We start from the raw sequence: 23457 nt of genomic DNA, 5'->3' as shown, positions 1-23457 counted from the left end.
GCAGAATTTTTAATTTTTTGGTGCAGAATCCCCCCAGATGTAAATGATTTAGATGGGCCCTGCAGCACTCTGCTCCTGCTTTGAAAGTGGGGTTTCCCCTCACAAGGTGGTCTGCTGATAATCCTGGGTGTTCTACTAAGGTGTGTGTGTGTGTCTGTCTGTCTTTTGTCTTCTTTACCCAGGCACTGTAGGTCAGAGCAGCCTCAAATTCCTCTTGCTGAATCCAGCTGTCCATTTTGCCAAGGTGCTGAAGGAATGTCGTGCTGCTATCATCGCAGGGGGCACCATGCAGCCGGTGAGGGAGCAAGGTTGCTTCTTTAAGAACTAACTGGTCTATCTGGCACCTTTTGCCAATCCTCAAGGAGCAGCAGGAGGAGATGGATATTGGACGTAATTGGGATGCTTTAAAATACACCAATGAACTGCTAAGCAACACTAGAGCCATGTATTCCCACCCCATTTCAGCACGTTTCTCCAGGCTGCCTACATTGCAGTGATCAGGCTGGGAATCTGCTTTTCCATCCTCCCAGCGGCAGGGAAAAGGTGGCAGTCTCTTTGCATATTAGCGTGAGGTCTAGGGACTTTGTGCTCTGCCCGTCCTTCATTTATTGCTCCTCTCAGCAGCAAAAGAAAAGCACTGTAGGCACCAAACAAGACCCTCCTCTGTCCCATTGCGCCATTCCCCATGAGGTAGCTACAGAATTAGCAATTCCTGATGGTACAAGCATAGCAAAGCCCCACTCTCCCTGACATGCTGTCCATTTGAACTGCTAGGGATGGGTGTGCTAATACCCCCTTTGCTGTGCCTCTTGCTTAGGAGGTTACTCACCCGAACGCTTTCAGACATCGTAACTCCTCAGAGTGGTCTCTCCATTAGACGTCTCATCCTGTCTGAATGCCTGGCTGGGGCTTAACATTGCCCTTGGCCAAGTCTCCCAGCCCTCAAGGTATCTGATTGCCCTTTGAGTTATGTGGTCTGAGCCAATCCCTCAGGCTGAGTGCAGCTCAAAACTAGCACTGGATGGAAATCCTCTGACCGACTTTATAATGCTGATCTTGCCAGAGGGACCTTCCAGAAAAATCAGAATTTTAATAGCGCCACAGTGGCATGCATGACCCATCCACGTTAGGCTTTTCTGTCTAGCCCAGGGGTTTTTGGCCTGAGGGCCACATCGGGGTTTTGAAGCTGTATGGAGGGAAGGCTGTGCCAAGCAGTCTGGCCCCCGCCCCATGAGCACTACAAGGAGACTCTGTCGTACCCTGCTGTCTGGATCCTCCACCCGCCATAACTAGCCAACCCCAGGGAAGGTATTCAGTCTGGTGTCAGTAAATGGCAAGGCAGGGGAGCGGAAGAGGTGTGCTATGGTACTAGGAGTTGGGTCCCAGCTCAAAGAGGCAGACCCAAGCTCTGAAAGCTAGGCTGAATGCCTTGCTCACAATACACTGTGGATGGCTTTGTCTAAAAAGAGCACTGCACTGGTAGGATGAGGCTATTGGACCACAGGGTGGTGCTCCTGCTCTGCACCTATTGTCACTGGCCATAGGAAGCCGTGGAGGCGGCTGGCTGCTGCAGCCCATGCTTTGTGGGTTCTCTGCTTTCCTGCCTAGAAACAAATGGTTCCCCTTGCCCTGCAGAGGGTCCTGCCCAAGGACTTGGAGAAACTTTAATTGCAGCATGGGATGGTGCAGCTGTGCTGGCTGTGAAATTGCAGAATTTACCGGCCAATCAACCCTGCTCCCCTGGGTACAGCTCTGGTTTCAGGCCAGAGCTGCACCTACAGTATTTCTGCATCTGTTCATCCCTCTGTGTGCCCTTGTATTTCTGGGTCCCACATCTGCACCAAGTACCCAGCACATCTCTTCCCTCTGTCCTTTTCCCCAAACCATTGGCCTGACTCCTCCTCCTCCTCCATCGTTGCATCTGGTCCTCCCATCCCTGTGCTGTGTGCTGACTGCAGCCCTTCCCCATCTCCTGATGAGAGCCCTTTGGCTTTGCTGATTCTTCTTGGCTCCTGATTTGTAGGTGTCTGATTTCCGAGAGCAGTTGCTGTCGTGTGCCATCAGTGCTGACAGGGTGGTGGAGTTCTCCTGTGGTGAGTGTCAGTCTAGGGGAGCTTGACACATGCTCTCTCTGTAGCTGGGCCCCTAGTTTGACTGTATGGGAATTCAGGCAGGTGCCATTGACTTTGTTTGTTTGCCAGCTCCTTCTAGTGACCAGACATCCTGCCTGGAAATCACAGCAGCAGAGGGCAGCCAGGTTCTCTTTCACCTCCAGCTGATAGGGTGTACCTTCTTCCTCTGCCCCAGAGAGAATGGGCAGGGAATGATTTGAACCAGGTTAAGGCTGGTGTGATCCATGTAAAGGCATTGAGGGGCTTGTGCTAAAGCTGTTTGCACTCCCCCAGACCAAGAGAAATTAATGTGTACCTCTGCTGCTATGTGCATGTGACCTAGTCCCAGGGGCCTTGCACTATTAGCTTGCTTTGCTTGAACATCTGTGGCTTTTATTCCATCTCCTTGTTTGTCATCAGGTCATGTGATTCCTCCAGACAACATTTTACCCGTAATCCTCTGCAGTGGTCCATCTAACCAGCAGCTAGAGTTCACCTATCAGAAGAGAGACCTGCCTCAGATGGTCAGCATGTCTGTTTCATTCTTAAGCTATGCGGTCTGATGGTTCAAGGGGCAGTTTTGTGTGCAGAGTGGGGAATTCTGGGGGGCTCCAAGGTGGGGAAAAGTAAGTCCAGAGGGGTGTGCAGATTGGCAGGGGAGTGGTCCAGTTGTGGAGGGCCACAGGGGCAGGCATACTGGGGGTGGTCTGTTTTTGTTAAGCCATTTTAAGTGAGTTTAGTGCTAGTGAAAGCTAACTTGACAGGCCTGGAGAGTGAAGAGCATCTACAGCACTGATGGTGGCTGCGAAAGCTTCCCCATCCTCCTTTGCCTTTGAAGGGCCCCTAGGAGTGAGACATCAGTCCTCTTGCCCATTCAGTCCTTAGCTGAACTTGCTAACAGAGCTGCCAGTGAGCTCTCGCCATCATTCTGGGTGTGAAGCAGACACCTGTTCCCTGGGAAATGGACAGACCTCCTAGCTCATTTCACAGACACACTGAACAACCATTGCTTTACAATGACTCTTGGGACTGCGGCTTAGACGGGGAGACCAAGGAGCATGTACATTTCCAGGCCCTGGAGCCAGCCAGTGCCTCTAGGCAACTGTTGGTGAGCTAGCACACTTGCATTGATTTCTCTATGAGTGTCCTAAGACTTGTCAGTGGGAGGCATCTGTCCTCTGGGTCAGGGACAGGGCAGGAGAATTAGGCCACGGCAGTGCCATGGTAAGCCCCAGCAGACACCAGTCTTTCTGCCCTTATAGATGGATGAGATGGGCCGAATCCTTGGTAACCTGTGCAATGTGGTCCCTGGGGGCGTAGTGTGCTTCTTTCCTTCCTATGAGTACGAAAAGCAGGTGTACACGCACTGGGAGAGGACGGGGCTGCTCACCCGCTTGGCAACTAAGAAGAAGGTAATTGTGTAACTGAGGGTGGTTGGTACTTTAAATGGAGGTTTCAAAAGTCCAACAATTATCTACACATTACAGGCCTTGTCTCTCTCTCCCCAAATTGTTCTTATATCCTGCACAGCAGAGCAGAGAGGATGTTTATCTAGCCAGTCCCTCCAGTAATGTATAAATGATACCTCCCAGACGGCTGTTTGCTGAGCTGGGATCTAAATTAGATTAAATGCTGTTACATGGCTCCTGTAAATGCAGAGATGGTCTTCATCTGCATTAGTCAGCCTACAATGCTCTCTGATTCCCTTGCTATGAGGGGCAGGTTATTAAGTTCTTACAGAGGATTTGCTTTCCCCAGACTTGGCTGCACATCCCCTGCCCAGGGAATAGTGTGATTGACTAAGGGCTTGTCTTCACTCTAGTGAAGACTCGCTAAATCGACAGCAGAGCGCTCTCTGGTCGACCCTGATATTCCAGCTCTCTGAGAAGAGTAAGGGAAGTCGACTGGAGCGTGTCTCCCGTTGATGCAGCACAGTGAAGACACCGGGGTAAGTCGACCTAAGCTATGTTGACTCCAGCTACATTATTCATATAGCTGGAGAAACATAATGTAGGTTGACTTACCTGAGTAGTGAAGACAAGCCTTAAGACTCAGCAATACACTGTCAGTTACACACAAGCTTTCAGCTCACTGTGGGTCTACTGGGAGGATGAATGGGTCTTCTGGTTAAAGCACAGGGCTGAGGATCAAGAAATCTGTGTTCTGTTCTTGACTGTGGCACAGAGTCACTGTGTAACCTTGGTCAAGTCACTTAAGCTGTCTGCCACTTCTGTAAAATGGGGATAATGCTTGCCTACATCTCAAGGTTCAGTGTTTTAGCATGGTACAAAGGGTGTATAACCAGGAGTAATAGAATGAAACTGAACAGAAGAAAATGGCTGAATATCAGGAAACCTTTCTGAACAGTGAACTCTGATGATAAAGCCTCCAAAAACTTTCCTGCTTGTGCAATTTAGCACTGGACTGAACAATGCTCAGGAGGCTATATTATGAGAAACAGACCTGTACTGTTCCTCAGGAGCTGAATTGGCAATAACCTCACCTTTCTAGAACTCTGCTTCCCCTCCTACCCTAATCTCCCTTGGGCAGGGACTGTCTCTTACATTGCTTGTAGAGCCCATCAGCACACATGGGCCTTAATCACACCTGAGTGCTACTGTTCTATAAATTATCATACTAGTGCTGGAGATCTCTTCCATGTTACCCTCTTGCTACACCTGAATTCCCAGATCTTCACTCCCCCTTCTTACATGGATGTTTCTTTCCACTCTTCAAACAGTAGAGATCTGGGTGCAAGCACCCATGAAGGAAAAACCCTGGTTAACGTCTCAGTAACTGGAAATGTCTCCAAAGTCACTAATGGCCATCACTGCTTCTGCTCTGGATGTGAAAGGTCCCACAGGTGCTGAGCAGGGCACTATTAGGATGTGTCTGCATTGCTTAGCCAGGGGGCATAGTTGGACATCGGTTAGAGATCGATGGTAATGTGCCTCTAGGCTCTCCTCTCTGTGTTATTTTTGGAATTGCACCATTAAATCTATTTGCATCTTCCTGCTGCAACTTATGCTTTGTGCCTGTGACAGATATTTCAGGAGCCCAAGAGAGCAAACCAGGTGGAGCAGGTGCTGTCAGAGTATGCTAAGTGCATAAAGGTAAGCAGGGTTGGCAGGTTGCTGGACGTTCAATACCCCATAATGCAAGAGAGTGTTTCTAAAGCAGGTGATGTGGGTGGTTAATGTGCTCTGGCCAATGCAGACAGGTCTCTGTGCTGCCAATTGCACAGAAGTTTCCACAGCTCCAGTATCTCATGAGTGATTGGGGGTTCTTTCCTGCAGCGCTGCAGCCAGGTGGGAGGCCATGTGACGGGGGCCCTGCTCTTTTCTGTGGTTGGAGGGAAAATGAGTGAAGGAATCAATTTCTCTGATGACCTGGGAAGGTAAGAAATATCTGGTTTGCTGCTCATCTCCTAAGGTGGTATCTGAACACAGCTCTGCTGATGTGGTTGCTGGCTCTCCTAGGCTGTGCTGTGGAGGAATCTGGTCAGGACTTGGGTGGGAGACCTGCAAGTAAACCGCAGGGGTGCAGGAAGTGAGGGTGGTGTGATTGAGTCAGGGTTGAAAGCAGTGTGCCCGGAGTGGTATCAGGATGCACTATGAGCTGTAGGTGCCTTGCAGACACCCAACCACTGTGTGGTCATGAAATAGCCTGGAGTGCTTTTCACTGGACAATGCTGTGTGGGATAAATCCCCACTCTGGCTCCCTGAATTCCCCTGGCAGTTTTTACTTCAGTATTCCGCTGTCATGGACGGTTGGGCACTGTTGTTGCTTCCACGCCAGAGTTGACTGCGTTGCAGTGATAACCCCCTCCAATTTAGTGTCCCTATCAGTTTGTTCGGGATGTGACTGTATGTAATTATGAGAGGGCACTAACAATGTTTGTGTGTGTGTGTCCCCCTCCTTCCATTCCCAGGTGTGTCGTTATGGTGGGCATGCCTTACCCCAACATCAAGTCCCCAGAACTCCAGGAGAAAATGGCCTATCTTGACAAAACAATGGTAGGAGTAAGCACCCCAGTGCCGATTTCAGCTGCTTCACTTATTGTCCTTTTAGGGTCCAATTCCCCCTGCGAAATAAAGACCTGGGTCTTCCTGTGCCTGGGTCAGAGATCTCATTGACTCTGCATGCTTTGAGGCTAGTAAATGGGCTCAACAGGGTTAGAGCCAGGCAGAGATCTGCAGGAATGACCCTGCTGAATTCCAAAGGGAGAAGGGGGACTTGGCCCAAGAGAGGCTGCCAGAGCAATACTACACAGAGAACTGCACTCCAGCGTCACGCTCCTCTTTCTAATGCAGTGAATCCTTCTTGTTGCCGGCAGAGCCCCTGTTCTATGGAGCTCTGAAACCCCTGGGGGTTGGCATTGAAGCTACCTTCCTCCTTCAGATGCCCTGGAGCTGGTTAGTTTGAATGTACTTTCTGAGGAGCCTGATCAACCTTCAGCTGCACTTCCCAGGTTCCAGTGTGTGACTGAACTCCCATATCCTTATAGTGGGCCTTGAGGTCCCTTCTTTATTATGAGTACCTGGGACTGCCTGGCAGCACCATTCCCTAGGCCAGCTAGGCAACAGCAGGGGCAAAGAATACAGTACCCCTCCAGGGCCTGGTTTCTGTACTAAAGAACTTTAATTCCTACCTTGAACTGCATGCGCCTTTTACTCGGGCTGTCTACACTGGCAACTGAACGACAAAACTTTTGTCTTTCAGAGGTGTTAAAAAAACACACACCTCCCGAGAGACAGAAGTTTTGCCGACAACAAGCGCCAGTGTGAACAGCTCTTTGTTAGCAGGAGCGCTCTCCTACTGCCAACGCTAATGCCACTTGGAAGGGGTGGAAAATATTGTCAGCAGGAGAGCCAACGAACAGCAGCTACACTGCGTGCTTTTTAGTGACATGGCTGTAGCAACACAGCCCTGTCGCTAAAAGCTGCTTCGTGTAGACATAGCCTCAGTCTTATTTCTCTCCTCTAGCCAAGGAGTGCGGGCCAGCCACCTAGCAAAATGCTGATTGAAAATCTATGCATGAAGGCAGTAAACCAGTCAATAGGTAAGACTTCATCTTTCATGGGGCTGGATGGGGAGGAGTATGAAGAGAGCAGTTACGGGAGCTAGGGTCATGGAATAGGCAAAGAAGCAGTTGTGGCAGAGTGGGATGGGTGGGGAGCAGCATAAGGAGAGGATTCTGTTATGAGAGACAAGGTATTGGGAAGAATTGTCATGGCACATGCAACTCAGGTGGTAGAAGATCCAACAGTGACCTGATTGTGCGTTCAAGCTATTGGCAAGCAGCCTGGTGGAGGCCTGTTTCTAGAGTGGATCTGCTGATAATAGTGTGCATGTAAAAATAGGGTCTAGAGGGGATACAAAGTGACAAAACTGAGGTTTCCCTTTATGATGATCTGTGCAGGACGAGCGATTCGCCATCAGAAGGACTTTGCTAGCATCTTACTCGTAGATCACAGATATGCACGCCCCTCAGTCTTCAACAAATTACCCCAGTGGATCAAGGAAAGAACAGAGATCAAACCTGCCTTTGGACCAGCATTTGCAGCATTAAGGAAGGTCAGTACCATTTCATGCACCCTGCAGTAGCCAGTGTCCTACTTTCCATTATGTACCCATCACCTCCACCCCATATATGTCCTGGAACTGCCCCCCAGCAATGTCTCTATGGACCTGCATGCCCTCTTCCCCTGGCTCACAGGCCTGACCACTCTGGATACTAGAGCGCTGGGGCTAGGAATGAACAATGTCATGTGATTTCCTCTCTTCCTAGTTTCACCAAGAGAAGAAGTCATGTCATGGGTCAGAAGCTTCCTGAGGGAGAAGGAAGAGCATTGTGCTGATGACAAGTACAGAGCCCTCTGCAATTGCTGTCCCTGCAAGAGAAGTTTTTTCCCCAAGACTTTGCAGTTGAAAATTATTGACCAAAGCTATTCGTGCCCATGTGGCTTCTGGGCAGTGACTGATTATATTGCATTTGAGTTGGGCTGGACAGTGGAAAGTACCCTAGCTCAGACTGTGTGAGGGGAGGGGAGATAAGAGCACCCGCAGCTACTGGATCTGACTCCCACTCGGACTAGCTTCTCTTCTGCACCGCGGGTGCTACGTCTGGGTTTTGTTACTCCTCCCCTTTGTTCGGTTTCCCACCCTGGGGTATTACTACTTGTCCTCTTGGTGCAGCGCTCAGGGCAAAGTATTGAAAATCAGGCTGATGTTCCCTGGCTGCTGATTTCCCTTTCCAGTAGAGGATGGGGGACTAGTACTGCTCTTGTGGAGGCCCCCAGAAGCTCAACAAATGAAAGCTAGAGCCTAGATTTATATCCCTTCCGCCCCTTAGCTAATGGTCCTGTGTCCACATACCTGCTCCACAGATCAGTTAATTCAGTAAGGGTAAATGCCTTGGGCCACCTGAGGCATTTTCAACTCTTAGTTTTGCCATGCCTGAAGTTACATCTCTGACCACTGGCATTGTGTAAATAATCTGTGCTTTCCCAGAGCCCTCACTAGATAATGGCTGGGGGCAGTATTGCTAGCTGGCTTGCTTGCCCCCTGAAAGAATATTTAGGGAGCTTACAGGAAACAGAGTCTTTTTTCTGCCATGGCCTAAAGTGCTGTAAGCATGAAGCTGCAGCACTCCACATGGGGCTTCAGTTGCTGGGGGCTTCATCCATGCCACCTGGGTGGCTTGCATTTGTATTTACCTATCCAAGGCCTTTATTTCCTCATTGATGTTGTGTAAGCTGAGGCTAGAGCTGTTCACCGCCTTTCTGCTAATGTGGACCAGGAATGTCACACTGCTGCACGGCCCAAGGCTTGTGTCACTATTCCAGCAGCGGGAAGGGACATAAGCCTATCACTCTGCTGGCCTAGCCATAAAGCAAGGCAGCATTTATTTCATTTCCTGTTGACTACATACCTGTCACCTTCAGGTATTCAGCTTTATTGCTGCCTTTTCCTGGGGCTCATATTGAGCACTCCCTCAGTATAGTTTACTGTAAATCCCTTTTGATGTAAAGGGGGTGAAGGTGTGCCACATTGATTCCTGGCTTTTTGATATTTCAGCTTTGCTGTGTAGTGGACTAGAGCAGTTCCTGGCAGAAGCCATCAGTGATTACTTTCTGCCACCTTGTAACTCAGGAAAGCCCTTGGGCAAGGGGCTAATGGCTGTTCCTATGTGCATCTACACATACCTAGATAAAATCTCTATTCTGCTGCAGCTGAATTGTATCAGTCCCTGAAGAGTCTAGCACATCTAAACCGTGCACATAGGAATTCAAAGACATCTACTTTCCCCCTACAGTGAAGAAACATCTCCTTAAGCAAACTAGGAATTGACTGTACTGTAGTTGCACAGTTCTGCCCATCACCTCTTTGACAGAGTAGAAGTTGTAGGTAGAGGCTTTCAAAGTCTGTAGTGCACCTACATATACAACAATTTTAGGGCTTCTGCCTTATGTTTTTCACACAGACCATACTCCACCATGCCTGCTGTTCCCAGAGACGCTAATGGTGGACAGCTGGGCCTCTCTTCCTAGAGTCAAGAACACTCCACAGTGTAGACTGGAGTGGGCTAGAGAAAGCTGCTAGGTTCTTGTTCCTTTATTGACTTACACTGTAGAAGCCATTCATACCCAACAGCAGAGTTTCCATGGCTCTCCTACAGCTGATTTCACATGAGGGAGGCTGCCAGGCAGCACTGGAACCACCAGCAGACCTGCTGTGCACCTTCAATCCTATCACAGGAGCATCCAACCAAGGCCTGACATACAGCTGGCTAAGGAGGAGAAGGCTCTTAGAGCTGCCCTTGCAGTTGTGCTTGATCAGATCTTCTGTGAGCTGCCCTCCAGCTACAGCAGGATTTATTGAGTGAGTGTGAGCAGCAGTATTTGAAATTAAATGCACTACTTAGGGGGGAGGGGGAAGTAAACAGAGCCGAAGTAAGCGTCATAACTATACTCAACAGTGGTTAGAGATGAGTGGGAACAGCAGGAGGTAAGAGAAAGTGACAGGGTCCATCTGTGCCCTCTCACTAACAGTTATTTCCAAGAGCTGGTCCATTGCTGAGGTGCTTAGCTCAGCAGGGCTGGGTTCCCAGTTGGCCAAGAGGAAACCGATCCCAGGCCTGCGGCCCGATAGCATTTATGATTCCCAGTCATCTTCCTCCTCTTCCCCCAGGGGTTGTTGTGGGGGTGGCAGGGGTGGGATTGTGTCCGACATGCGGGCAAAGGCACCACCAGGTGCACTGGGAGCATCAGCACTTCCTGCAGCTGCAGGCCCCTTGCCTGAAATGCCTGGGGGAGAAAAGCAGGTGAGTGAGGCCTCGGAGGGAGAACTGAGGGAGGCAGGAGCTAGCCCTGCACCTGTGCAAAATGCTGCCTCAGGCACACACAAACTCAACTCCCATTAACACCGCAGTGCTGCTAGGAAAGAGTTCATTAGCTAAAGCGCCAGGTCAGCATTTCCAGCTGGCAGAACAAGGGAGGGCAGGGACCAGAACCCGCTCTGACTCTGTGAGCAGGGGAGGAGGCAGCCCCTGGCTGAAGCGTGGCAGGGACAGAGGTGCCTGCCTGGTCCCTACGGAGGGCCTTGTCATTCAGCTATGGCTGAGGGACCTTGACAGCAGGGGGGAGGCCCCAGCCCTTAAGAGAATGGGTAAATTCAAAATGCTTCCCCCTCTGAGGCTCTCCAGGTATGCTGAGCCTCTGCCCAGAGTGTGCAGAGCAGGGACAGGGGAGCTTTTCCTTGGAGTATTAAAAACATACAACAGCCAGTGCCCAGGTTTCTGCCTTGGGGATGCCAGGTAAAGTTTAGGCACTGAAACCAGCTAAGACCCCCCCCAGCAGCACCTCCCATCTGGATTCACTGCAGTGACACTCCGCCAGCGGCAGCATTGGTATACAGGTAAGTTCTTCCTGCTCTGCAAGGGGATCGCCCAGTCTGGCCCATAAGGGCATCGGGTGTGTCCTCAGCAGCATCAAAGCATTCAGCCAAATGGCATGCCAAGCTGGCCAAAAGCTTCCTCCCTTCTAACTCCTGCAAGCTCTAGCAGTGAGGCAAGGAAACCTGCCCCTCTTCATGTCACATTACAGGAAAGGAGCAGCCCCCCCCGCATGGCATGGTACCTTTACGCCTCAGGAGCAGCTTGTTGAAGAGGTCGGACATCAAGTCTCCACCCTGTGCTGTGGTTATCACTGAAAGAGGAAAGCCCCACAAATCAGGTGACAGACCAAATGCCCTGCTCACAAGGTCCAGACTAGTACGAATGGCTAGTTATTAACTGGGGACCAGCTTCGACACGTGGTCAGGACACAACGGGAGGACAGGGGATTGGTCCCACCCTATTCGACGTGACACACTGACCCTGCGCAGAGCACATGGTGCTGTATTGGCAGAGCTGCCTTGGAGTTCAGGATTGAATAGCAGGGATACGCTGAAGGCTAGGACTGAGCTGCCTTGGCAGAGATTGTGTAGGGACCTTCACTTGGGGATTAAATAAATAATTGACCCATCCCATCCTTGCACCACATTTACCCTTCCCCAGCACAGCACACAAGGCCTGCCTGGGAAACATGTCAGCTTCCTACAGCAGCTTGGAGGAAGGAAAAGGTTGGGTGTTTCAGCCAGTTTAAATGAACTGGAGTTAACCAGTCTACTAAAAACAGTCCAGTCGTGACGCAGGACTTGCAAAGGCACAATTTCCTCTCCAGAGGCAGCCTGCCCTGAGCTATCTTTGAAATGCTTCCAGCACTACAAGTTCACATGAAACATTTTCATCTCCACCCTCGAGAGGGGAGAATTCCCAAGGCAGAGCACTAATGCATTTCTGGCACGTAGGAGCTATCGAGTTCATTCAAAACCGCAACGTGAGGTGAGACGAAATCCCTCTGCTCTAAGGCTTCTGTGCAGTGTTGGGGGCTTGCCATGTTTGCCACTTGGCTTTGCCCCTCAGATATTTATGAGACTCCTTCCTGGGGGTACCTAAGCATATCTAGCTGGGGCAGGGGATTGAGGATGATTACAGATGAGAGCGCTCTGGGCACCTTGTTCTTGCTCCTTCTGCTTCTTCTTCTCCAGCTTTCTCTCCTTAACGCTTCGGAGGTTGGCCTTCCCAATGCCGCCAGCCTGGCGGATGGACTCCAGGAGAGTGGCCCGGCCAGTTGAAGGGTTCACAACTTCCTTTGGAGCCCCTTGGACTGGAGCTGCAGGGATACAGAAAGGAGTCAGCCCTGAGGAACGGACACCATCTGATGTGTCAGCAATTAAAAATTAACAGCGGGCACTCTACACGCTGCTGCTTTAGCTAAACCTAAACCACCTGCCTGGGTGTGAAACCTGAGACACCGAAGAGCTCTGGCACCTCATCACTTGCCTTTTCCAAGTCGCCGGGAGATGACGCAGCGCATAGAATGAAGGGGAGCCTTTAAAATAAATCAGTGAATACTGTGGGCTGTGCAGTGTGCTGCCAGATGAAGGGCTTTGAGCTAGAATCCCTCCCTGCACACTCATATTCTGTCCCTTGATCCTAAACTGGCCATCTCACACCGTTCTCCAGGGAGCCCTCTGCCCTACAGGGGAACAGCACCCACTGGCTCTACAGGGAGACATGCCTGCCCTGCCAGCAACACAGGGATAGCCAAGAATGGATCAGAGCAATCCATCTAATCTGGGGCCCCCATCTCCAGCAGTAGACAGTACAAAATGCTCCAGAGGAAGGAGTAATGTAACCACAAATTAATGCAACCATTTCCTAGTCTGAAAGCAGAAACACTGCTACTTCCCTGGGTTTGGGGGCAGCTTTTCTGCATTGCTCCTGTTTTAAAAAATTCACTTCCTTGTGGGACCAAGAGAAAATAGCCCGGATCCTGTCAAAGGGACACTGTAAGGCGCAGTGTTCTTGTGACAAAGGTTTGTATCAAACTAAAGCCAATAGAAAGGTCCATGAAGATTTTTAAGCTATTCAATTCTATTAAATTAAGTGAGGATGAGTAGAAATTATTTGTACCCAGAGCATAGCTGCATCTTCCTAGTGCATAAGAACTTTCATGGGAGATTCCCTAGTAAACCAATACTATCCAGAACAGTAAAACTGATTAATCTTGTTTCCATTGCCCCTGGGGAGAGACTATCAAAGGAAAGGAGAATGGCCATTATTTCCATTCTAACTAAGCTGAAGTTGTTAGTAACAGAGTAGAAGGTTTCAGAGTAACAGCCGTGTTAGTCTGTATTCGCAAAAAGAAAAGGAGGACTTGTGGCACCTTAGAGACTTAGTCTTTTTACAGAGTAGAAGGTGCATATCTTCATAGTGTCCTATTAAGTGATAGGGCTTTTAACAGCTATAGTGCTGCACAAACAAACAGTTTGTTATAGCTTATACTCCACACTGCTATATTTAACCAGGGGGCCTGGAGAGGGCTGCACTGATACCTTGCAAGAAACCAGATGGCCCACACTCAGTTTAAACTGGAGCACATGTCCACACTCATTCAGTACAGAAGTGTGGACAGCAGAGACTACAGCTCCCAGCATGCAGTGCACAATATTAATGATCATGTGAGCATCCATTATTGCAGGGGTTCTCAACCTTTTTCTTTCTGAGCCTCCCCACCACATGCTATAAAAATTCCATGGCCCACCTGTGCCACAAAAACTGTTTTTCTGCATATAAAAGCCAGGGCGAGCATTAGGGGGTAGCAAGCAGGGCAATTGCCTGGGGCCCCACTCCACAGAGGATCCTGTGAAGCTAATGTAAGCGGGGGAATAGTCCCGCTATTGTGGGGAACTTTCCTAGCTTCTGCACTACCCTGGTGAAGCGGGCTAGTGAAAGGATCTGAGTCCTCGCTCCCACTTCCTTTACCCGAGCCATTGGAAAAGCCTTGGGGTTACCAAGGGAAAAGCTGGCCCAGGGAAAAGGGCGGGGCCAAGTTGCTAGGTTAGATCCTGCCAAATAACAAGCCCTAGCAGAAGCTCAGTCCTTACCTGCAGACATTGCACTGCTGCTCTCCTCGCTGGCTGGCTGTTTGGAAAGGGAGGCAGGCTGGGGCAGAGGAGGGGGTGGGGGAGCACTAGTTGGCATCACAGGGGGGGGAGGAGGGGGAGGTGGGGGTGGGGGCACTAGCACACCATCCTGAAGACCTGAAATATTAAGGGGAGGAGTGCAAAGTCACCGAGGGACACTACCTGCTACGACACTATCCCCCCAGCACCCTCACCCACAATAGTACCACCACCAACAATCCTCAGCACTTTGTGCGGACGAAAGGGGCAGCATTAGCCCCACCCCATGGCATCAGGGGGCTCTTCCCCCATTTGCCTTGTGTAGTCAAGGTGGCACAGACTAGCAGTTTCTCATCACAACAACAAGGCTGACCGGCTGCCAGCAAAATCCAAGTGCTTGCAAGCTCCCCTCCTTCCCAGCCGGGCAGGAGGGAGGGACTGACAGTTTGTGCCACAGGCTGGGCAGCAGAAGGCCAGAGGCACACTCCCTGTCTGTGAGGGGAAAGGCACTGGGTTTGGCCCACGCACGTGAAGTTGGCCAGGAAAGTCAGGGACTCCTCCAGCTTTAATCCTGATGGGGCCTCCTCTAAGAAGGGACTTTTCTAGGTCCTCACCAGGGTCCACGCAGAAGTCAGTGCTGGGGAGAAGTCACAGTCCATGCCTCTGGGGCGTGCCACGGGGCAAGTCTGCATCTGCAAATACTTACTTGCTTACAGCTCCTTTCCCTGTGTATCCATCTCCGCCTTGTCCTAGTGGCCTTCCCCCCACCCACCTAGATGAGCCCCAGACAAAGGGAGTTGAAGTACCTGGCCTGAAGTTCTCCACGGACTCAGTGTTGAAGGTGGGTAGCTCTGGGATAGCGCTGCTGGGTGCCGAGGGTGCAATGCCAGGCCCCAGGTCTGCGCTGTACATGAGATCAGCAGCAATGCCCGGCAGGTCTGGCAGGTAGGATGGCACATCTATCTCAGGCACCTGGCCCAGATCTGGTACGTAGAAGTAATTTTCAGCTACCTGGAAGACAGAAATACGAAGGGTAACAGCTGGGCATCTGGAGACTGCTTTCCCTTAGAGAAGCCAGTAACAGAGGGAAGAGACGCGGCCTGCAGACAGTGGCATGTGGGCTGCAGTCAGCTCTCCTGGTGGCTCTCGCTAAGGGGACATCACCAGGTTTCAGAGCCCTTAACAGCTACACAGCTATTTTTGGCTCTGCAGCCCTAACCCCACAAGCCCAAGTCAGCAACTTGGGCTCTGAGACTCAGTGCCACGGGTTTTTCTTTGCAGTGCAGATGTGCTCTTCATGGCAGATCCTCAGCACACTACATAGGTATTTAATCAGCTCAGTCTGCACTCTGGGATAACAGCATCCCTGGTGTTACTACACTGTCGAATGTGTGCGTTAAAAGCAACCTGCAGAGGGGCAAAAAATGGGTTTGTGCCTTTTCTTGCTCCATTCTGGAGGGTGAGGGGGTGTGTGTGTGGGTCTACAAAGGGCTATTTACATCAGAAATTATGGTTCTGTTCGAGCTAGAAGATGACTGACAACTGGCGAGCTGATGAAACAATGGCATTGCTAGGTCTAACGGTGAAGCTGAGTTGTTCAACAGGGAAAGGGTTTTCTTTAGCCGTGTGGTTTGTTTATTTTGCTTCCACTCACACTCTAGTGACAAACATGCATTTTCAAGAAGGGAAGTTTGAGTTGAAGATTTAACACCACCACCTCTTCAATTATGGCTTCAAGAGCTCACAATAAACCTCCCACAAACCCTCCAAAGCAGCCAGGGAAGACTGGACTTTACATTTCTTTTTCTTCAATGGGAAAAACCCAAGCAGGAAAGAGTTAACACGCTTCCTGACCTCCTCCAGGCCTCAAAAAGGGCACAACACAATTCTTACTATTTCCTTGGCAGGTTCCCTTTACTTAAGATGCCAGAAGAGAGAGATTCAAACACCATCATTCACAGTGACAGAAGAGCCCCCTTCCTTGCCTCTTTTCCCTCCCATTGACTGACACCGGGGACAAGAGCAGCTTAGCACCACCATTACGGGGCACTGTCAGCTGGCATGGGCTGCTCTCCGCTGGCCTTTTCTCCACTCTTGGGCTGAGCGCAGCCCTGCTCAGGGGATTGCGCCACACGAGAGGGGATAAAGAACTCAGCTAGATTAGTTTGAGGGCATTATCTGAAATCCCTGACAACACACCAGTCTGTGATCACCCGCCTCCAGCTAACAAGCTGCTCCTTCCATCAGCCCTGTCTCCTGCTGTGCCACGGGCACTTCATATTAAAGAGATAACAGTCCTGTCAGGCTTTCCCAATGGGCTGAAATGCAGGATATTTGAATGGCCAATCATTTTTTAAGAGCCTAGTGCTCTTTTGGTAGTTCCCAAGCATCGTGCTGGAGCCACTTTCCACTTGAGGGTGTGGGAAACTGCTCTTCCTAACACCTTCCCCTTGGGAGCAGAAAGAGGGACTCAGAATAGCTGCTGCTTTTCTTCAGCCCAAATAACCTCCGTTTCTCCACATGCCTGCCAAAAACCCCTTCTGCAGCTCAGGCTCTGAGCAGGTCAGTGCAGGAGGAAGAGATGTGACATCGCAGGGAGTCAGCCCTGCACCAGAGGAGGCCACATCAGCGCTATCGGTACCCAACCCGCCAAGTCTACACAGCCTGGAGAAACACAACCTTCGGGTGTAGAAGTCTCATTGCATCCACCAAGCCCAGCAAGGACTATACACACAAACCCTAATGAGGTTACTAAGGCAGGTGAAATGCCCCACTGCCCATCACCCAAGATCTCCCCTCTGGACCATTCCCCTGCCAACTCCTGCACCTGCAAAAACCAGCTCTCCTCTAGTAGATGAGCACACTGCTGTCTGCAGCATGGTGTCCCTTCGCTCAGCAAGTACAGCCCTGCCTGCTGCTGCATCTCACCTGCCGATCCAGCTGTCCCCTTTTGGTGATAGAGAGGGGTGCATCAAAGAGCTTCTCCTCAGTCTCTGTTCCCAGAGTCACATGGGTCTTGGTCACCGCTCCTGCCAGAGGATCCAGGAAGACATACTTCTTGTACCTAGAGATGAAGAAAACGTCAGTGATTCTAGCTCGGGGAAGAGCCAAGGAAGAGTTCTTCAGCCAGAGGATGGGACCAGGCATTAAGGGGTGATGAAACAGCTTCCTGATGTCCCAAATCTAATATCAGTCCCAGTCAATACTACCTCCACTCAGCTACATTGCTCCTGTGTTCTATCCCACCTCTCCTGCAGGTTTGCCCCTCTCCCTTCTTCACCGCTACAGCCAGGAGCTGGGATTTCCCCATCCTGATCTCACACTCTGCAGGCTAGTGCAGGGTGAACCTGAACACCTGTCACTATCATCTGGATTCCACCAAGCTTCTCTCCCCTTGCCCACCACACACCATGTTATGGGGACAGCACTTACACCACTATCTAGAGCAGGGCATGCCTAGCATGCCAATCTCTGCTGGACACATTGTTTGAGGGAGGAAGAAAGTCAGGAAGGAGAACATCAAGAGCCCCAGGAGCAGAGGGGGAAATACTGTCCAAAGCAGAAAAAAGATCGAGGATAAGCACCATGGGGGCGTCCTTAGATTTGGCCAGGAGAAGACATCCTTGGCAAGCACAGTTCCACTCAAGGAGAACAGGAGAAACAAGGACTAAATCAATCACGGGGGAAGTTGAAGTAGTTGGGAGTGAAGTCACCACTCAAGTTCAGGCAAAGAGGTGGAGGGAGATGTGGCAGTAGCTATATAAGCAAACGAGACAGAGGGAAGGACAGAGAACAAGAGAGAAAATATTCAGGTGCCGGGCAAGTAATGATGGGGGAGGGGAGAGGAGAGGTGTCCAGGGGCACATGCTGGGTCAGATGTTGATAGTAACAAACAGCTCTGACTCAGAGTGGGGTGAAGAAGAAAGGATGTTGGATGGAGACTGCTATTCAGGGGAATCAACCCACCAGCCTGCTAGCGTGAGAGTGTCTCCCCAGATAAGGTGGCAGGCCGGGGTGGGGAGGCAGCAGATCAGAGACCAGGTGGTGGCAGCAGAGCTGCTTTGTGCTGCTCCAACACTCACAGGTTCTCGGTGGTGTTGAACAGCAGCAGGGAGCTAAGGGAGCTGATGTCCCTGGGGAGGCTGCCAAGACCTTCTTCCGCATCATCCTCCTGGTGAACTTTTGTACTCACACACACTGGGAAGTACTTGAGCTTCTCCTGCAATGAAATAAACAGATGGCAACACACTGGGAATGCGTGGCACCTCTGGTGGCCCTCTCCATTATCCACATGCTACCACAGCTGCTCCACATAGCCACCCTGCTATGTTACCCTTGTTCACACCAGGCAGGGCACCAGCTCCGTGTCCAGCAATAGACATGGTCATGTTTCAGAAGAGAAGCCACAACAGTGCGTTTAAGATGTTGTACACAAATCACCTGGACCTGAATTTCTGTGGCAAGCACCTCTTATGGACTGAGACCCACAGCCTTTCCCTTAACCTACCCTATGCTGTGCAATGCCTCCTGCTGAGAGGGGCTGGGATTGGAGTGATTGTGCATGTCCACACAGCCAGCGCTCCTACATCAGTATTTACAGCGCCTCCCTCTGGGACTGACCTGTCAATTCTGCCACCTTCTGCTCTCCTGCTATTGAGATGCCCCCACCCTGGGTAGGGGGAGAGAAAGGCAAGCATGCCAGCACCAACTAAGTGGGCAGGTGGGGGAGGGTAAGCGGAGGGAAGAGTGGAGAGCCAGATGGTTTTACAAAGCCCAGGAGATTTGCAGGACTTTTCAACTCTAGTGAACCAAAATCTCCTCTTTCTCAGCTCTACAGCTTCATACATAATGTATAGCACTCCCTTTAGAAAGGGAGTTATTTCATCTGAACTGCTTAACTTTTAAAGAACATGGGAATTGCCATCTCAGATCAGACCTGTGCCTGATGCTATGGGGAAGATGTACAACCTCCATAATGTAGTTAGGTGTACTGTACTATACATAGACTCTGGATTTAAGATCGGACGGGACTACAAGATCATCTGACCTCCTGTATATCACATACCATACCACAGGGGAGGGGAAGGCTATTGCTTCCTGGGCCCAGTTGCTGACCAGCTTAAGAGGCCACAGGTCTACTGGACTGAGCACAGGACTTGGAACAAGGAACTTGTGTTCCACATCTGCCTCTGCCTTGGCCAGTTCACTGAACCCATCAGTTTCTCCTAGCTGTAAAATGGGCAAAGCCCTTGTCTCACAGGGATGAAGTGATGAACCCTCAAACCAGAAGTGATTTGTATAATCAAGTCAATTAGCCAGATTCATATTTTCACTGTTCACATATTTAAAGTGACCACAACCATGCAGCATTGGCCATTAGCATCAAATAAAAAAACTGATGTAAATAGTTCTTTAGTGACTGTACAAGTGGAGATTCAACAGAGATTCAGAAATAAAGTTCCATTTGGTCATTAATATTCATTTCCCAATGCTTCATTTTTAAGCATCATGGAATCCTGACATCTTCGCTGGAACTGCTCACGCACTAAGCCCTCAAGCAATGTATTTTTTAAAACTTTCTCTTTGTAAATTTCAATTAGCACTGGAAGGGTGGGTGTCGCTTTTTGGGTGGAGTGAGAAATCAACCATTCCTCACATTTACTTATTAAAAAGTCTAATCCTTCTAAGGCATTTATAAAAAGTACAAAGCATGACTATTACCCTGAAGTATGTGGCTTTATATAGTCCTTGTAATTTTTGTGCTACTTAAAGTAACTGCAAGTGACACTTTTATACAAAGATCTAATCCTGTTCTGAAATTTATAATATCTTTCATAGAATATCAGGGTTGGAAGGGACCTCAGGAGGTCATCTAGTCCAACCCCTGCTCAAAGCAGGGCCAATCCCCAATTTTTGCCCCAGATCCCTAAATGGCCCCCTCAAGGATTGAACTCACAACCCTGGGTTTAGCAGGCCAATGCTCAAACCACTGAGCTCTCCCTCCCCCCATCTACCTCAGTAACAACCTGCAACTGTGATTTCCACAGGTGAAACCACATCTTTTTTTCTTTCTTGTAACTGTTTTAAAGGGACTGATCCTGCAATACGCTCAGCGTACTCAACTCACTGAAATCAGTTGGAGTCTAGGGCACTCAACACCTAGCAGAACAGGCAGCTCAGGCCCTGGCAGGATCAGGGCCCTAAATTTGCTGTCTTTCAGTGTACTCTTTCTAAATAGCCAAAAGTTCAAATATATTAACCCATGACAGGACTTCATCTCTCACCCTCCAGTTCCCAAGTTTCATTAATGCGGTCTCCTGTGAGGGGCTGTAGGGAGTCTAAATAAGTTACATACAAAAACACACATTAAAAGGTTATTATTTTGGTTACAAATTCAAGCACTTGAAATTAAGGAAATGCCATACTCATGGTGGTCTGTGCAACCTCAATTGGCCTCCCCGCGTGCCCATGGGGTGCACTGAATGGGGCAGGGTCCTACTGAAAAGCAGAATGTGCTCATGTAATTAAAGACTAAAGCATGCATATGCACTAGTGGGCCGAATTAAGCTGGTGCAGGCAACGGTAGTTCTGGCATTTCCGCTGCCCACTTGTTAAATCTTCACACAAGCACCTTCATGTTTTCTCCCATGCTGCCCCACATGCTTTATAGGTGGCCCCCATAAACATCTGCAAAGCTACCTCATTGTCCACCTTCACATCCCGCCTCAGAACTCTCCTTTTCACACCACCAATGTAACCATCACATTTTTGGTAGGCATCACAGCAAAAACCACTGGACGTCGTGCTGAGCAGTACTCCCTCATCGGTCAGCATCCATCTTTTGTCTCTTGTCCTATAGTTCTACTGTCAGCTCCCTGGGGACCAGCCTTTCTTTGTGTTCAGTGTCTGTGCAGCACCTAGCACAATGGGGTCCTGGTCCGTGACTGGGGCTCCTAGGAGTCACAGTAACACAAATAATAGATAAGTCTGGTGATGGCAGCAAAAGCCACCTGGGGCTTTCCTGAAGTACAGCAGATATGAAGCCCTCCGGTTCCTCAGCCCAGTCAGTGAAGGCCCCGCCAGCTACTCTCAGCATGTAACGCACAGCAATGGGCCTCGTCAGATGTGACAGTGGGCAAGGAGGCCGCCGCTGAAAGCCTGGAATAACTGAGGGTATAAATACCAATATGAGACTTTCCTCCGTCATGTCTCATTATTCCGAGAGCCTCAGTCTCTCTCCCCGGCTGCAAACAGCCACATACAAGCCGGCCCCAGGAACGAGCTCAGCACTCTTACTATACTGAGCCTTACACAACATGCCAGTTGCCACTTCGCCCAGATCCCTCCTGGCATTAATAAACCAACAGCCACCTGGCAAGACAGCACTGGGCCTCTCTGCCCACCCCGCATCCAGCCCTCCAGGGAGCTTCACCAGGAGGCAGCTAGACGAGGCCAGGGATGGGACTAGCTGGCAAAGTCAGGCCCTGAGGTGGGTGAGCGGGAGGAAGCCAGGGTCCGGAGTCACAACGGGGGGTGCATGGGCTGGGAGCTGGAGGTAGCCCAGTGCAGGGGAAGAGGGCTCAGGAGGCACTACCGGAGCATAACATGTGCATGCACCCATACCGTGGGGGCTGGTCCTGGAAAGTAAAGGAAGAAATGAGAAAGGGGCAGTGTAGGAAAGCGGGTGCAGAGGCAGCACAGAGGAAGGAAACGGAGAGCACTGCAGACGGCTGTGAGGTGGCAGTGGAAAGACAGGGCAGCTGACATAGATGTACAGCATACATGGTAGTAAGTGATTGGGATTAGGTGGCTAGGATGTCATTCCCAGGCCAGAGAGATAATGCCCCTCCCTGACAAAGGTACATGGGGACACAGACCGGCAGCTGCCTTTTTGGCTCTGGAAGTGAGGGAGGGAGAAAGTCTCGCATGTCCCGTGCTGGGCTACAGCTCCTCAGCAGGCTCTGACCTCTTGTCAGCAGGATTCAAAGCAGTCTCTGCCCAGTGGCCCTCAGCAGGTTCCATACAACTGCTACTCTGAAGCCACAAAGGGAAGCACAAGCCCCGCTTGGGTGACCTATCAGCTGCCTGCCCAGCCAGCAGCTCCACTTCGCTGGGAAGTTCTGAGGACTGGCTGAAATATTCCTGCTGCTTTGCTGGAAGAGGCTTCAGCTCCTTTTAAGCTCAGGAAAGTTTATAGCACTGAATTATTCAGGGACAACTTTATTTTTGGCCTGAGACACACGAGGAAGAGAAGGAAAAGGAAAGTACTTCCACGGGGAGGAGAAGAGACAGGCAGGCCATTCGTCTGGTGTCCTGCTTTTCTGAGGTTTGTGCCCGTGAGACAAAAGCAGCTTTGTCCGGCATGGGACAGGACACCACGACGAAGAGAGTGCCACTGCACCCCACCAGCATGACTTCGTGTGCATGGGAGACGTGCTCTTCAAAATGGCGCCTCCCGTGCGGCGAGGTCACACCGAGAGGGGTGGGGTCACGCTGGCAGGGGTTCCTGAAAGTACTGGAATGTCCAGTATTCTGGGAATGTGTGAGCAGCCACCCTAGGAAGGGAGCTGCTGGGCTAATCCCTACCCTGCAGGGATCAGCACCAGATAAAATTCCCAGCGTCGTGCATTAGCCGTCTCCTCGGAGAGCAGCACAGAATTATTCTTCCTCTCCTTGGGGTGTTCTAGCACTGACAGCTTCAGAACTGCCAAGCGGCACCTCCATCTAAGCCACCTTCTCGGCTACTGACAGGGCCCTGCTCACAGGCTGCCCTCCCCTCACCGCCGCAGAATCATTAGAGCTGAGGGGAATGCCAAGGGGATCTTGGGTCATTCACCGATAGCTACACGTCTAAGCTTAGCCTTTAATAGCACCACTGGTTGCAGACAGTGCCTGCTCCCATAATACAAGTAGTGATGACAGAGGCCTCAGCTGACAGAGAGGCTCCCATTGTGCTAGGTGCTGTACTAACAGCAAGAGAGAGTCCCTGCCGAGAGGAGTTTACGGTCTAAATAGACAAGCATGAGAGGGGAAGGTACAGGGAGGGGAAGTGACTTACCCAATGTCACCCAGCAGGTCAGTGGCAGAATTGGGAATAAAACCCAAGTCTCCTGACTCCCAGCCCAGTGCCCTAATCACTAGACCATGCTGCCTCCTTAGAAGAGGAGACCTCTTCCCCTCTTTCTCCTCCACACAGACTCGCATATATGGCACTTCCCTCTTCTCCTTCACATAATTACCATGTAATAAAGAACTATGATCTGACAAACTGCTCCTGAAAGATCTCCTGATCCTCCCAGACCATCAGCCCATGCAGGTCCCAGCCACCCTCCTT

General features: G+C 50.5%; 2 protein-coding genes across 14 annotated transcripts in view; one reads left to right on the top strand and one right to left on the bottom strand.

Annotated features, from left to right (window-relative positions):
• DDX11 (DEAD/H-box helicase 11) overlaps window positions 1–10295 on the top strand; it is a 36677-nt gene extending 26382 nt beyond the window's left edge. For 3 of the 7 annotated variants that reach the window (XM_073321088.1, XM_073321078.1, XM_073321106.1), the window contains exons 18-27: window positions 183–295; window positions 2024–2093; window positions 2532–2635; window positions 3374–3523; window positions 5156–5224; window positions 5408–5508; window positions 6043–6127; window positions 7098–7173; window positions 7534–7688; window positions 7903–10293. In XM_073321088.1, the coding sequence (XP_073177189.1) occupies window positions 183–295; window positions 2024–2093; window positions 2532–2635; window positions 3374–3523; window positions 5156–5224; window positions 5408–5508; window positions 6043–6127; window positions 7098–7173; window positions 7534–7688; window positions 7903–7947 (968 nt within the window). In that variant the 3' untranslated portion in view covers window positions 7948–10293. The other 4 variants (XM_073321136.1, XM_073321097.1, XM_073321116.1 and 1 more) reach the window with 4 other exon arrangements.
• Window positions 8909–23457, bottom strand: part of WASHC1 (WASH complex subunit 1) — a 97552-nt gene continuing 83003 nt past the window's right edge. For all 7 annotated transcript variants that reach the window (XM_073321174.1, XM_073321167.1, XM_073321157.1 and 4 more), the window contains 7 exons: window positions 18206–18342; window positions 17052–17187; window positions 14930–15134; window positions 14106–14261; window positions 12170–12328; window positions 11252–11320; window positions 8909–10420 (listed from right to left, as the gene is read on the bottom strand). In XM_073321174.1, the coding sequence (XP_073177275.1) occupies window positions 10269–10420; window positions 11252–11320; window positions 12170–12328; window positions 14106–14261; window positions 14930–15134; window positions 17052–17187; window positions 18206–18342 (1014 nt within the window). In that variant the 3' untranslated portion in view covers window positions 8909–10268. The remainder of the gene's footprint in view (window positions 10421–11251; window positions 11321–12169; window positions 12329–14105; window positions 14262–14929; window positions 15135–17051; window positions 17188–18205; window positions 18343–23457) is intronic.

Source organism: Lepidochelys kempii, chromosome 1 (assembly GCF_965140265.1).
Source record: "Lepidochelys kempii isolate rLepKem1 chromosome 1, rLepKem1.hap2, whole genome shotgun sequence".
NCBI classification, from domain to species: domain Eukaryota; kingdom Metazoa; phylum Chordata; order Testudines; family Cheloniidae; genus Lepidochelys; species Lepidochelys kempii.
The sequence above is the reverse complement of the archived record's forward strand: the minus strand, read 5'-3'. Positions and strand labels throughout refer to the sequence as shown.